This window comes from Juglans microcarpa x Juglans regia, chromosome 6S (assembly GCF_004785595.1).
Source record: "Juglans microcarpa x Juglans regia isolate MS1-56 chromosome 6S, Jm3101_v1.0, whole genome shotgun sequence".
Lineage (NCBI taxonomy): Eukaryota > Viridiplantae > Streptophyta > Magnoliopsida > Fagales > Juglandaceae > Juglans > Juglans microcarpa x Juglans regia.
Genome location: NC_054605.1, coordinates 14025253 through 14040657, shown reverse-complemented (window position 1 = coordinate 14040657; position 15405 = coordinate 14025253). Strand labels below are relative to the sequence as shown.

General features: G+C 35.1%; 2 protein-coding genes across 3 annotated transcripts; both read right to left on the bottom strand.

The window, feature by feature from the left end:
- Positions 1-1604: 1604 nt before the first annotated feature.
- On the bottom strand, positions 1605-9245 carry LOC121236966. Its single transcript, XM_041133495.1, has 11 exons — positions 8686-9245; positions 7842-7917; positions 7557-7664; positions 7245-7361; positions 6241-6591; positions 4837-5159; positions 3877-3976; positions 3743-3802; positions 2810-2896; positions 2413-2550; positions 1605-2248 (listed from the first exon to the last, which is right to left on the bottom strand). Exons 1-11 carry the CDS (start codon positions 8787-8789, stop codon positions 1919-1921), a joined length of 1794 nt encoding a protein of 597 aa, XP_040989429.1. The 5' UTR covers positions 8790-9245; the 3' UTR covers positions 1605-1918.
- Positions 9246-10744: 1499 nt separating this feature from the next.
- Positions 10745-14723, bottom strand: LOC121236963 (formyltetrahydrofolate deformylase 1, mitochondrial). Of its 2 annotated transcripts, XM_041133490.1 has the most exons (9): positions 14396-14722; positions 14009-14121; positions 13370-13520; positions 13224-13297; positions 12988-13147; positions 12495-12593; positions 12301-12387; positions 11444-11592; positions 10745-11122 (listed from the first exon to the last, which is right to left on the bottom strand). In XM_041133490.1, exons 1-8 carry the CDS (start codon positions 14543-14545, stop codon positions 11446-11448), a joined length of 981 nt encoding a protein of 326 aa, XP_040989424.1. In that variant the 5' UTR covers positions 14546-14722; the 3' UTR covers positions 10745-11122; positions 11444-11445. The 2 variants fall into 2 exon arrangements, with proteins under 2 accessions (XP_040989424.1, XP_040989425.1); XM_041133491.1 differs by lacking the exon at positions 10745-11122 and having other exon boundaries at positions 11472-11592; positions 12230-12387; positions 14396-14723.
- Between the last annotated feature and the right edge of the window lie 682 nt (positions 14724-15405).

Here is a 15405-nt window from a genome sequence, read left to right as displayed (position 1 = left end):
GTCCAAAATTCCAACGAGATCGTCGTAATCGGACGGTGCTATTGAGTCCGTGATGAAGGTGGATGTGAAACTACGGTGAATGGTCTCTAAAATAAATATAAAATAATAAAAAGAGAGGCGTTGTGTTCCGGTGAAAACGTAGCAGAAGACCGTTAGATAGGGTCCAGACTCTAGATGGGGCCTTGCCCCATAAGCTAGGACCGAAAAGTTTGTGCTGCGATAAGGATCATTTTTCACCGTCCGATCTTGTCTTTGAATATCAGATTTTACTCTTAAAAATTAAATTTTTTCGAAAATTATTGACCTTTAGCAAAAATCACATCTTAAAATTATTAAGGAAAGTGATAGGTTTACTATTCCTTATTATTATTTTTTTTTTTATATTTTATTTTTTTTTAATTTTTTATTTTACATAATAGATAAAGAAGTAAATATTAATAAAATTATATATTTTTTAATTTTTTTCTTAATAATTAAAGATGTGAAAAATTACTTATAAGAAAATAATAAAAAAATAAATGCACTATAAGTAATAAATAGATAGTAAAATGATAGTAACCCTATCACTATCTAATTATTAAATAAATGCTATATTCAGCTTATTCATATTTGAATAGTGAGATAAGGTAGTTTTAGATTAGTTGAATAAAATATTATTAGAATATTATTTTTTAATATTATTATTTTAAAATTTAAAAAAATTAAATTATTTATTATATTTTATATAAGAATTTAAAAAAAATTATAATGATAATATGAGATAGGTTAAAAATATTTGTGTATCCAAATGGGAGAAAAAATTTACTAAAATAAATTTATAATTTTACGTTGTTTGCTGTTTAAGTGATGCGTGCGATCAACTTTAACATAAAGAATATTTTATAATAAAAATTTTTATAATTTAACGTTTACACGGTTTTTATTTTTACAAAACCTCTTTCTAAATTAAATATTTATCAAATTATTAAAATTCGACGATTAAGATTTTAACACGTTATCGATTTCAAATTGAAACTAATGTAAGGATGATTATTAATATTTACTTTTGTATTAACAATTTTTTTGGAACGAAAATTAGTAAAATACTGTTTATGATGATAAAAAAGCATATTAAAAACTTTTGAAAAACAACAATTTGATAGGTAATTGCACTTTGCAGAATAGTTTTTTTATTCAATTTTGAGAATATTGTATATTCAATTCAATAGTTTCATCTTTTTATATTATTTTCTTATTCTGGCAAATCAGGTATGCATTAGATTCTACTTCATCATAATGCGGAATCCTGTTCTGAAGATGCTCTGTTGTTTCTCTTCCATTTTTTTTTTCAATTCCAGTAAAGCTTTTATCAAGAAAAATTCTACTCATCACCGCTATATTACACGAATCATCCATGCACCACACACCACATATGATTTTTTTTATTTTTTTATTGTTCTTCTCCTAGCAAGTATGTGGTGTAGGGATGATAAGTAGAATAACTCAATTAGTTTAGTAGGAATAAAAAAAAAAAAAAAATGTGCTGTATAGGATGATAAGTAGCAAAGCTGTTTTATCAAACCATGAAGAAGCTACCTTCCCTTCCCTTCCCCTAATAAAATAGATAGCTTAATGATATTACATTGAAAGCCTTTTTTACGTGAAGAGGGTCAAACACAGTCACTGCAAAGGCTATTAGTACTATCCCAAGCAATTACAAATGTTTAGTTCTAGAACTAGCAATCAGCATACTGACAACCACTATTTCAGATTATATTACAACGGTCGAACAGAGAGTGGCATGAACTTTGGACCGCATAGAGCTACAAAATGGTAGCTATAGTCTCACATTCACGATGAAAATGGATTAGTTTGAAGTACCCAAAAGTGATTTCCCTGCTCTACCTGATACAGATAATCTTCAAGTGTAGTCAGAACATTAGACCCACCATGGCTTCTCTGTTAGATCCTTTGAGAACACATACCGGAACCTTGAACTATAAGGCAGCCACTCTATTATCTGAGATGCCTTCTTGCTAGATTTATGATCAATGCATTTGTGTATCGAATCACGTAGCTTCTTATCGACATGTTCAGTGATCCATGTGAGGAGATCATCTGAGCTGAGAGATGCTTCTCTAGCGTATCTCTCGAGCACCTTTGGTAGAAACACTTTCCTCGACTTCTTTACGACTACATTTGCTTGAAGAAATTCTCTTTTTGCCACTTCCAATTCCTCTTTAACATTTGATGCTGTGTAGAGTTTTAGCTATGAAAATTTAACAACAAACTCTTAATTGACTGTAAGCGCTGTAAGGAACCAAGCATGACTTACAATCACAGAAAATTATAAAAGACATTCCATCATTTTAAGTGGTTGGTAAAAGCAGTTAAAAACCAACTAATTTTAGAGAAACAGAAGTGAGAAGTTACCACAGGATCAGAAAAGGTTCCAGTACAAAGAGCAAAGCAGGCAAGGGGTTGGGAACTCTGAAGACCCACTTTTGAACTGAGTTGTCTTTCTTCACCAAATTTTTTTCTCAAGGCGGTGGAAAGGATGGTTTCTAGCCACTGAAATTTAAGCAAAGGCAGATAAAAGATAAGTGTGGGTCAAGTGACACCATCTGTTGAAACTATGCCAATATGGCAACTAAAGAAGAAACAAAGCAGGAACTGTACGCCATGAATTTTAATATCGGGTCCATCTGCAATCATCTCTTGGAATTAAAATAACAACAATTTGAAATTTCCAAGATTATGTCAGGCCCATCTTTTCCACTTTCGTGCATGTGTATCTTTGTGTCTTCTTAAGTGAGAGTAAGGAGAGTACCCTTCCCATTCGAGGTGCTCGGAAGCAAAATATAGAATGCTCTATTGCATTTGCACTTACAACATGGCCACCAATGTTGTATGCAGCCTGCACTATACAAAGAAATCTATCAACCAATATTTCAACTATCAGAGAAGAGAGAAACATATAAAGAATACAAGCATTAGGAAAGGAAAGAAGATAACGGAAATGTAGGGAATTACAGGAAGTCCATAAAACATTTGTACGAATCTCCATTTTTTCAAAGTCTTGGTCAATAGGTCGTATTTCTTGAAGAATAATTCGACTGTCATCTATTTATATCCATAAAACAAACAATGGAAAATGAAAATGATATCCACATAAAAGATCTTAATAAATATTAAAAAAAAATAAAAAAAATAAAGAACAAAGAAAAGGTATGATTGCCCTTTCTTGCAAGTAGGCAGGAGCCATGGAAGTAATCTGAAAAGATTTTGCTCTATTCCAGAATAGGGTGAACAGGTGGAACTTTTAAAGCATCTTTTCAACAAGCCCCACTGCCCCAGTTACTGGCATCATTGGAAGCAAGATTTGGTGGACACGAAAAACAGAAAGTACATATTTAGTAGATTTTTAAGAGGCCTTTTTAAATGGTGAGAGGTGCTTGGCAATGGACAGAGCTGGTATTCCGTATCTTATTCTCCGTAGTAAATGAAATTCTTCTCATTTTATTGTAATAAGGTTATTGATAATGGTTTTGACACCTTGTTTTGATGTAACCTCAAGGCAATGATTGTAACCATGGTTTTCCTTTGCCAGGTTTTTTCAATAAAAAGAGGTCTATTCCTTTAAAAAAAAAATGCCTTTTTAAGCAGTCGTAAAGTTTTCTGCATCCAACAGTTTATATATCCAGTAGTTTTTCCTATACACAGTGAGAACTAAAGTTCTCTGAAGACAAAGAAGAGCCGCTACCTTGTGAAATAAGGCTAACCTTCTCAAAGAGTTTTGGGGGATTCCATATGCTAAATATGCCTGCGCAAATCATAAGAAAAAGTTATATGTAGTACAAATGGTAAGATCAAACCAACACCCAAGATTATTCTTACATGCATTACAAGGGCATTGTACACATTGATCCAAAATGCAGTTTGGGCACTATTTTCCATCTGACTGGCATTCACCCTTTCCAGTTGTTCCACCATAACTCTGAAATTAGAACCGTGAATCACATATCAAGTCAGCCCTACTACATGAGATTAAACATTACTAGGAAATGGTATATTTTATGATGAGTCGTGCCTATAGAAAATAAGAATTTGCAGTGTACATGCTAAAATGATTGACCCACCAAAAGGTTCAAAATTTATGAACTCAGATCAGACCAATATGATCAATTTGCTTCACTGAATGGCATTTAAGATGTTTACCCTTAATCGTACTCCATCCCGAAATATTTGGAGAATGTTTTCTCCTTACTGGAGATCCGAGATACCATAGTTCAGGGATGTTTTAGCCAAATCGTCCATCAGATGAAGGGTCAGAATTTTAGAAGTCGGACTTCCCTAAGAAATACATAAAAACTATGAAGAGCTTTAGATCAATTTAACCCCTAGGGGTTCGCTCAAGTGGTCAAGACCTTGGTCTTGGTGGTATGCTCCCTCCAAGTTCTAAGATTCGAATCCTCTTAGATGCAAACAATCTCTAGGGGCGATCGGACTGAGGGATTTTTCCCTTAAATTACTCGAGGTGCACTTGCGGAAAACTCCTTGCCGAGGGCCTGTGCGCCCCCGGGATTAGTCGGGATGCTATTCTCGGACACCCGGTGCCAATAAAAAAAAAAAATTGTTGATGGCAAACTTTTTCTTATGATAGAGAAGATCCAACCAAAATTCTGAGCAGAATCACAACATACAGGCCCAATAAAAGTAGCAAGTGGAACTTTATTCAAATGATGCCCCAATGAACACCTTCTTGTTCTCAAGATAGAGGACTCAAAGTTATTAGTCTGTAATGTTATAACTATGTCTATTATTATTGAAAATCACAACCATGTTTAAGGAAGAAACCTGTAGTTGTTGATTGCATATGAAGCATGAGAAAACTGGCTCTTATCATTTGATATCCAAGATATTTCAATCATTGGTTTGCAAGACCAATCTCGGTTCTCCCCAATTGTACATTGAGGCTGTATAACATTCGTGGACGACCTTGACGACAAAGTTGATCGATTCTTTTCAGTATTTACTGATGCTTCCCGGCTAAGCCAGCAATATATAGCAGCCATGCACCTGACCATCTCCTCAGATAACTTGCTTGGACACTGGTACAGATGATCTTTCAAAGTTTGCAGCACAGCTGCTTTCGGCATGGCCGGAACCTTTCCCCTAACCTGAAAACAATTCAATATGAAGGTTTGGATAACCACGTGGGATTATATGGAAACCTGGTGACAGGAAGCACATACTACTAATTAATAACACAAGCAAAGAAGCCTGTCAGGATCTCCCACTGAAAGGAAACCTATCAATTTAGTTGAAATGATGTCACTCTATGCAATCCTAATATCATCCCATACATTTTAAGAGAGATTTACTTCAATGAGGAGGATAAGGGGGTAGAAATGCTGCCAAATGCTGTAAAAAACAACAGAATGATTTTCTTTTTTTTTTTTGATAAGTACAACAGAATGATTTTCTTACCATAGATTTCCAGAGATTTACGTCATAAAATCTAACTTTTGTGTTCATCCTATTTGAGCCGTTGGGAAAGACAATGTTGAGCATGCAGAAGCCTAACCTAGTTGATAAATTAAATGACCAACTCCAGATTGCCACACTTAAGCAGCATAAATAAGTAATACATTTCATTTAGTTCTAGATTTGGATTTTTCAGGGCTTTGGATTACTCATCCAACAGATTTTCTCTCTTCAAGTTGTTGAAACAGCCCATCTGCCATCAGCCATTAACACTATATGCAAGATCCAGAAGCCAGTTGCCCCCGAAACTCAAATGCATTAACATTTTTCACACCGAAGCCTTTCACAAGGTATTTATGTTCATCTAATGATGAGTTGACATGAAAAGTTCGAGGTACCTATCTTTATAAGTGCCATCCACCTGGCAAACCACTCTATTCAGAAAATATATGTATATTATTAAGCAGTCCCAGAGAAGCTTCTCGTTTTTAAAACCACAAGAGACATGAGACACTTTCTTAAGTGGAGGACAAGTTAGATCCATATACCAACATCTACAAATTCTCTTGATAGATATTTTCGACATCTACTGCAATGAAAAGAATAATCATGTGTCAGACAAACCCAAAGATCTGAATATTAAGTTCATGTAATTGTGTAAGATCTTTTTTTCTTAATGATAAGAACAATGATTTCAATTAGGGAAAGTAAAAGAACAAAAAAATCAAAAATACAGTTGCAAAACAAAAAGGGAGATAAGTATACATAGCATACCTTAGCTGGGTCGAAACAAGTCTTTTCAAAATCCATGTTTTTGCTTTTGCCACTGGATGGTGGTGGATGACTACTCTTAGAGAATCTTTTCCATGGATCATCTAACGAAACTAGAGCTTGTAAAGGGCGTAATGGAAACTTTTTGGAGGAACAAAATGCACTTGAAATGATACTTGGATGTTTCCTGGAACCATGCTTTGTATGGGCTGGGGAAGTTTTGACTGAGTTTTGCTCTGAAGGTGGCCTACTAGCACAGTTATCGAAAATACTCCTGTAGAGAGAGAGAACGTGCTGCTCGCGGTTTGCAACCTCTTCTTCAAGTAATTCAATTTCAGAAATCAATTCCTTTGTCTGAAAATAGGACAATAGTTTGCAGGTTATACTTAACTCACCATATTCGCTGATGATAACATGTACCAATTCTGCCACAGAAGTATACATTAAGTACATATAACCAATTCTCATCAAGAATGAAAGGGATTTTTCCCCTTCGTAAATGCAGCAGAAACCTCACACACTGGACAGTAGAATTTTCGGCAAGTCAAAAAGGGACTAGTACAAAAGATTCTCAATTGCATTTATAAAACACCTGTGAATTGGTAAGGCTAAAACTCTACCCTCCCATAAGTTGGGGCATAGGGAAATATGAAGAACACACGATAACAATAACAACAATAATAATAACAATAATAATAATAAAAAGGAGAAAAAGAAGACGAAGAAGAATGCGATGGTCTAAATTAAGAATTGAATATTTCCTTGATTTTCAACTTAATGTTCATCTGAATACTGGACAATATGAAACATTTTTCTTCAAGCCTTGGATATAATGAAAAAAGAATAAATAAATATAATGCAGTAAAGTAAATAAACTACCATACCTGCATACATATGTACATACAAACGCCCACATATTTGTCTTCGTGCATAAAAAAGAAAATCTAAAGTTTGAAAAAGTCAAAACGGCCCTTTGGAATTGAAGTATGAATTAAAGGCAAAGTCACCTGAACAGTGAAATGCCGATGTCCAGGAGATAAAGTACTTGAAGCTCGGCCCATTGCCCTCTCAAGCATTATGCGCATAGATTTCTCTTGCTGCAAACGGAATTGCAGTAGCTCAATCTGTAGAGCAGCAAATATATTTAGATTAGCAATAATAACGTCAGCTCTACAACCAAATAACTGCCATTAAAAAACTATGATAGGCTATTCAGTTCTAAATTTAGATGTGAAAGACAGCCACAAATTAAGCATAGAGAATTTGAATTTCCACATCTTAGTAATAGAGAGAAAAGGAAACCCACTTCCAGCACTCACATCTTTTTCCAAGGAGGCCCGTTGATTTGATGAAGTATTCTTAATATAATTCGCATTGTCATGATGGGGACTTTGTCCCTTAGAAGCACAGGCTGAATGTGGTAGCACCTGTTACATTCACATTTGAAAAAAAAAAAGGTAATAAATGCTTTTATTGTTTGTTTACATTCAAGATAATGATACATGGCTTTAGGCTATGTTCACCTAAGATCTTAAGCATAGTCATTATTGCCTTGAAAAATGGCACAAAATGATTATTAATAAAAGAAAGGTCTGTGGTCTCACAAATGTTTCATTTTGCTCCCTTTTTATGGAATGCAAAACTCCACGTCTTGAAACACTTGCATTCTTGTCAGAAGCACTGAAAGAAAAAACCAGAATTAGACTATCAAAAAGGATGCACCTGAAGATGTTGACTCTGAAATGTCAGAGAAGAATTAAGAAATCCGTGTATTGGACTATAGAATCTCCCATGCACTACTCTACTTGGTGATTCATCATCAAAAATTTTTAGATTGGTCAGACAAATCATCTTTCACCAGAGCACTCACTTGGACTACAACATTCATCAAGTCATATGCCAATAGTCTGAATTCAAAACCAAGGAAACTTGAATGGAAAGTCACTTAGATGAAGAACGCAAACAGAAACAGGCACAGATGAGAACGCACTATGGCATATCTATTTTTTTCACCAAACACGGTGCTTTAAACATATTATTTCTCTGCATGGATTTCCTGAAAAGTTACTTGTCAAATCTTAATTACCAGTTCAAGCATAGTTACTTCTTGTGCATCGACAAGCTAATGACCCCACGGCTCCCCCACTCACACACACACAGGCTATTCCAGCATACTCATTTATCTTCAAAATCTATTAACCTCAACTTTTTGCCTAAAGACCCAAATCCTACAAGAAACCATAAGTTAGCTCATTAAGCAATCCATTTCCAATAAATTTTGCAAGTGTAAAAGAAAAAGAAGAAGAAGAAGACCGTATAACATCTAATCGTAGCAATTCAACTAAAAAGGTACAAAAGGGAATATCGGATTTTCAGCTAAGATATAATAACTACAACCGAAACAATAAATAGTAAGTAACAACGTTCAAATGAGTTCAAGAACTAGACCTCTTAGAGCGCCTGTGGTGGGAGTGAACATGCAAGTTTCCCAAAGTATCTCCATTCTTTCTCTTCGCACCTGCTGTTTCTTCAACAGCACTAAAACCACCCATTATTCTTTTACTTATAAAAAATACCCCAAACCACTCACATTCTTCTTCTAGTAAATAAATCTATTACACCATTCATCTACATTGACTGTAAAGAAAAGCATCTGAAATAGATAACATAGAATAGATCATATGGGTGTAATTTGAAATGGGAAACGTACACCGACGGAGAGAGAAAGAGAGAGACAGAGACTTGACTAACTGGTCTGGATGTCTGGTTAAGACATGGAATTGTTTTACCATAGCGGGAAAGAAAATGAAATGAGAAGTAAATAGAAGGACTTACCCCGGAGACCGAGGTAGCGCTAGCTGCTCTGCGGGTGCTGGGATTTCAAATTTATTACTTCTGGGGTCGTTGGGAGCATTCAATGATGCAATTTAATGCCTGTGTTCATCGACTCTTTCTGTGTCTCGCTGCTGCCCTCCATCTCCCACCCACATCGTGTTTTTGAAATGAACGTTGTAAATGATTGGAGACTGCTGCTTATGTTTATGTATATGTTTATGCACGCGCGCGCGTGACTCCCGCCAGAATCTGTGTATCTGTTATGCCTGTGGTCCCGCATACCTACTCCATGCCCAGAACATTCCATTGGACTCATTTCGTAAGATTCAAAGAAACAAAAGGAAAAAAAAAAAAAACTCATGAGTGGCCTGGCAGGATTTTTTTAATTAATTATTCTTGTTTTAAATGTGGAATCTTAAACAATTGCTAAAAATAAATTATTTGGTTTAACTCTGAAAATGGTTTTTTTGATATTTTGAGGGGTGCAAATTGATGGTTGTAGTAATTTGAGATGTAATTTGATGTAAAATGAAATTTTCCTATATTGCTATATTTTTTTCCATGTCTTGGAGAAATTGGTACTAACTTTTTTTTTTTTTCTCACGAGATAATTTATATTATTAAAATATAAAAAGATATAGGAATATTGAATGTTCATGAACTAAATAAGGAATTTCAATAATAAGCAAATATTTTCCTTTTGCAAGATTATGAATGTAATGACTTGAAGGAAATCCAAGTCGGGCCTATGGTTCAGTCGGAAAATTCTTTATCAAGGGCCTTAGCACCCCCAAAATTAGTTAGGACACTGTTCCCAAACACATACGCCAGATCACCGGACTTGCCAGTACTAGACTTTTCAGATCTAACTTTTGTGGATGAAAAGAGACAAGTGTGTTGCCTTCACAGACCGTCACAAATTAAGAAATCTATTGGAGTTGGTCTAAACTGTAATATATCATTTTTCGTATTTATCTTATTGTTTTCCTTTTTGTTTTCCTTATTGTTAATTAAAAAAAAAAAGGTTGTATCTCTGACGTTTTTCTATAGAAGTTGCGTCCTCTCTTTCTATAAAGGGTAAGGTTGAGTTTCTGTTTAAGTAAATAGTATTGTTTCTTCGACGTTTGTCTGTACAGAATATCAGCAATAATAAAGATCAAACCAGTCACAAAAGAAAATAGTGTACTGCTGGAGCTCCAAATGTATTATTTTAATTTATGATATCATGTTTAACATGAGGACATTTCAGAATGCATCCGGTCATAGATGTAAATTTTTCTGATGAATTAATATAACCTTGTAAGGCCATTCCATAAGTGCAGCAGCAAAACTCAATTATCTTATACTTTTAAATACTATTGACCATGTTGCCATTTATAACAACTAGAGGAAAGTTCCAATCACATTTCAAGTCTATACTTAATAAAAACTAGCCAAAGATATAATTGGGATCTCTTGAGATTATTATAAGGGTCAAAGTGTAAAACTTCATCCTTTCAAGCAAGGCAGGTTCCTTTTTGCTACCCTTCTATACTCTTATTACAATAATTTGGTTTGGTGATTGATGGAATTTAAAAATTCATGCCACAAAACTATGATTGCAAAACGAATCTAACGTATTCTATGGCATATTCAAGGACCAACTAATGTTAAAGGAGTGTACGACTTGAGATTTTCATGAAATATGACATTTAGATATTGATTTTTATGGATTGAAAGTGATAGAAATCATTATTACATCAGCAATGAAATGTAAGTATTCACCCATAAAGAGGGGTTAAAGATGGGGGAACGGGTCAAGTCCATGCATGCAGATGATGCCCAAGCCGAGATGGTCAGTACAAAGAACTCTTGCAGCCGCTTTCGTTGATCAAATGACCAAGTCATAACTGAGTTGAGAAAATGCAGAAGAGGAGAGTGCCAATGTTGATTATGTACCGGCTAAGCATTTCCAGGCCATGCAGTACTCCAAAAAGAATTAGATAGAAGGTGAACAACTTCATCGGGCCAACCTTGTAGTCGGGATGATATCACCCAATTACGCATCCACCTAGTACATCCATTGCAATAAGTGAAAAAAAATAAGGAGAGAAGGGTTAGAACCAACAATGATCAGTGTTCAATATATTAATTCTTACAAATTATGCATATCCATTTTGTTTCGTTTTTATAAAAGGGAATAGAAAATTGCCCCTTTTTAAATTTCTAGAGAGAAATTATAAGCTTGGAAATTTACTTGATAAGTTTTGAATGTTTCAGTATGCTGTTAGAATTCAAATCTGTGATGAATATGTTGTGTAAACAAGTAAAATGAAGAGCAGAATATACATACAATTAGCCCCCCTTTCAATCACTTTACATCCTTCTTTACCTTTAAAACACAACAGTCCTGTTTTGTTCATAAGGTAAAACTCGCAGCTCACAGTATGATTTTATAGCCTTTGCAAGGCATTGTTTCTCAAGGTTCTCTGATTTCTGCACAAAAGTCTGCAAGTTATCTCTGTGGGACACTCTCTCAACCTGCAACGGAAACTTGGATGTATTTTGAGTTGTTCATAATGGGACAGAAATCATGTCTATACAGTGTACACACGCACATTATTTGTCCACCAAATACTGCAGAGGAACTTAAGTGAAGTACCCTACTATTTCTTTTGCACCTTTGTGTTAATGTTCCATTATGATTTGACACACTAGAATTTTCCTGGAAAGAATATTATGAGAGATAGTAACTGAGACAAGAACCCTCGAGTGTACATCATTTAGTCAAGCAATTAACTTTGCATTCTGGCTAGGAAGATTATCATTCCTAAAACTTGAACAAAAAAATACTGTACTTCTCTGGCATGAGCTTAAAATATTCTCAAAGCCTAACAATATGCAACATTCGCTAAGTGCGTCAGAGAGCTAGTTGCTTTCATATCTGAGTCTCTGACCACCCTTAGGTGACTTCTTCCTATCCTAAGTTCAGGTAGTAACTGTGAAATGCAATGAAGTAGGTTCTAAGTATGAAGCTTGCCTAGCCAACCTCCAAAAAAAAGGGATCCAGTGTTCTTCAGTTTTATATGAAAATCAAAAGAGAAAAGGGATGTTAACAAATAGCTTAAACAAGTCAATAATAACCACCAATTATTATCATCCTCAATCATAGAATCACCATTTTAAGCTTTAGAAGACAGTCATAGAGTAAATGGAAGCAATAATTGCTGTAAACAGTCCCGAAATCACCATCTGTTCAATAATAGGCCCTGCATCAAGTTCTTCAGTCACAAAGTGGCTTGTTGCACCAATCAGTTTCACACCTGCATCAAAAGCCTGCCAACATATTCTCCAGTAAATTAAACATGAATAGACAATTAGGATGCATAAACTGATTGGAAGGGTGACAGAATATATAACCTATGAACAGGCAGTGAAACAACCTGTTTAGATGGATTCCCGCCCTTGAATGATGGCAAAAGGCCATGGTGAATGTTTATTATATCCTTTCCATAGCTCTTCAAGAAATTACCAGATAGTATCTGCAAAGTGAAACTTCAAATATCGTATCGATCATACAATTACATCTCCCTTTGAGTTTCTGTTTCTTTCCCCTTTTTTGGGATTCCAGATGGAGAAACTTAGCACCAATAAAAGCACACACGAAGATTAGAAACAAAAAAAACCATTTCCCAGCGATACTCTCAATTATTAGAAAAGAAATACTTTAGACAAAGGGATTAGAGAAAAGTAAACCCATAAAATGACATAACTTGATGTAGTACATTAGATTGTAAAGTTACTTTTATTGTAAAGTAGATCTAACGGAACACATGAGGTCGCATCACTTTGTGAGTTTGCTTTTGTGCAATCCCTTTATTAGAATAATTCTATAGATAACAGAGTGAAAGCCTAGATCCACAAATTTTGGCTTACCTGCATGTACCTAGCAAGTACTAAAAAATGAGTATTCCGAACCAATTCCAAGATGTCCCCTTCTCGTTTATTCTCTTTGGTTGTGTGTAAATAATGATAAGGAATACCATGCCTCTCAAGAAAACGAATCACATGGGTGTTTGAACCTCTATCATGATTGCTGTTGAGAAAAATATATCAAGACCAAATCAACATGAAAATGATACAATAAAAGGGTGGCAATCCCGAAACTTCACCTTATCACACAAGTTATATCTAGCGGAAGTCTTCCATCCTGCCATCCATGTAACAAATCAACCAGACAATGGTCCTGCAGCAAGACAAAGGTAGCTTAATTTTGCATAAGATAAGCTCAAGTTACACTAAAAATGACAACATATACCTGCTTTGAAGCGAGGACAGCAATCTTGTATTTGGGGTCCAGAGCTGGCACCCGGACAACAGATCTCATAGCATTGAACATTTTTGATAGCTTAACAAAATCTTTATCCATTTGCTCCCGAGGCCATTTAACAGGATCAAAAATAAACTCACTGCCAAGTTGCACACATAATTTAGTAACAGTGTCAAAAATAAACCCACTGCCATGTTGCACAAAATGTTCAGCTCGACCCATGAGAGTCTAGTCGCCAAACAACATTGAATTCTTGGCAAACCACTACCTGTGGGATAGCATCCCACCATCAACCTCTGATACGTATCAAGCCATTTAAAACCAGTGTTTCAACATCCAAATAGAAGCAATCCAGCCGTTTATCCACAAGAATCAAAACCAATTTTTCATTAGAACATGTGTACTGTTACCGACATTCCCTTTTTTCCAACACAAAGTCAAGAACTACTGTAGAACATTACCAAACAACTGACAAAATGCTTTCTTTTATGTTTCTGCATTCTATCAAACTACTTAACGTACCCGCAAGAAGCAATTCACTAGATAAACCAGACCGAACTAACGTACTGGAAAGTTAACTAAAAGATAACCACGAGCAAAATGATCAAAGAGACCCAGAAAAAGTACCTTCTGGAATAGAACACGTGCTTGTTTTCGGGTACAAAAACATCCGCGCCGAGTATATTCCCTCCTCTACTGGCTATACAATCCGATAGCTTCGCAACAATCCCGACCGCATCCTATTACACAACCAATTCACTTCCCATCTCAGAAGCTCAAAACTTAACCAAACGTATTGAATAAAAAAAACCATGGGTGGCTGGTTTTTAAATCATGCCCCGTTTGGTTTTGGAAACGGTATTTGCAGAGACGCGGTAGTAGCTGTGAAACTAAAATTTTTATTTTTACCTTTCCACTAGTTTTAAATTCCTGGTATTATCTGAAATCAAAAGGGAAAATGGGGAGGAGGGAATGTCACAGAGAGAGAGAGAGAGAGAGAGAGAGAGAGATTACAGGGCACTGGAACACGTGGATTCCATGGGTAAGAGTAGATGGTGTTGAGGAATCGAGGGAGTCGCCCGGGAATCTGAAGGATTTGAAGGACCTGTTTGCAAATCCAATAAGTTGTGGGAGGCTCGCAGAAGCTCTTCGCATCAGAGCCATTCTCTCTCTCCCCCTCTCTCCCTATCTCCACTGCAATGTCTTCTTAACAGTTAGCAGTTGAACATCCACATACAAATCTCGGTGCTCTTGAGTCTTGCCACACAAACACGATTTGAAGCTTACGTTGTACCCACTTGATATCGTTTTGCCTGTTGGGTGTTGAGTGGCAAGTTGATACCTTGGAGGCTGGAGCAAAGATTCTGAAGAATGACGAGGAGTGGGCCTTTTCTTAACTACGGTTGAATTAAGGGAAAGAAAAACGAGCCCAATATGAAATTCAGTACTAATGTTCTCCCCAGAATAGAAAAAGCCCATATATCAGGAAATTCTATAACTGCCAAAACTGCCAACAGTCTCTTAAAAAAACTGCCAACAGTCGGATAACTGCAATAAATATGTAGGAAAAAATGGTAAATTTATACCTGTCTTATAATTATTTTATAATTTTATTTAGACGGAAATAATTATGTAAAATTAAAATTATTTAAAATAGAGAAATTTTTTAATCTCAAAATATTTCATAAAAATAAACTTAAAAATTGACGTGATTTGAAATAACATATTAGATTGTAAAATTATTTTATTATAAAGTAAATTTAAACTATTGTTAATTTATAAATCTAATTTCATGATTTTTGTCCACGAGGCAATATTTATGTTCAAAACAAGGAAAAAATGTCATGTTTTACATAATAAGGTTGTACATGTTTTTTCTTAGGAAAACATTACTCCCATCAAGTAATGTCATCAATTTTTTGTACCCATTTTTCTTTTTCTTTTTTACTTAATAGTTAAATAAGTGTTTTTTAATGAATTTGTAATTTTTTTTATATTTTGTTAAAAATATTAAAACTATTTAA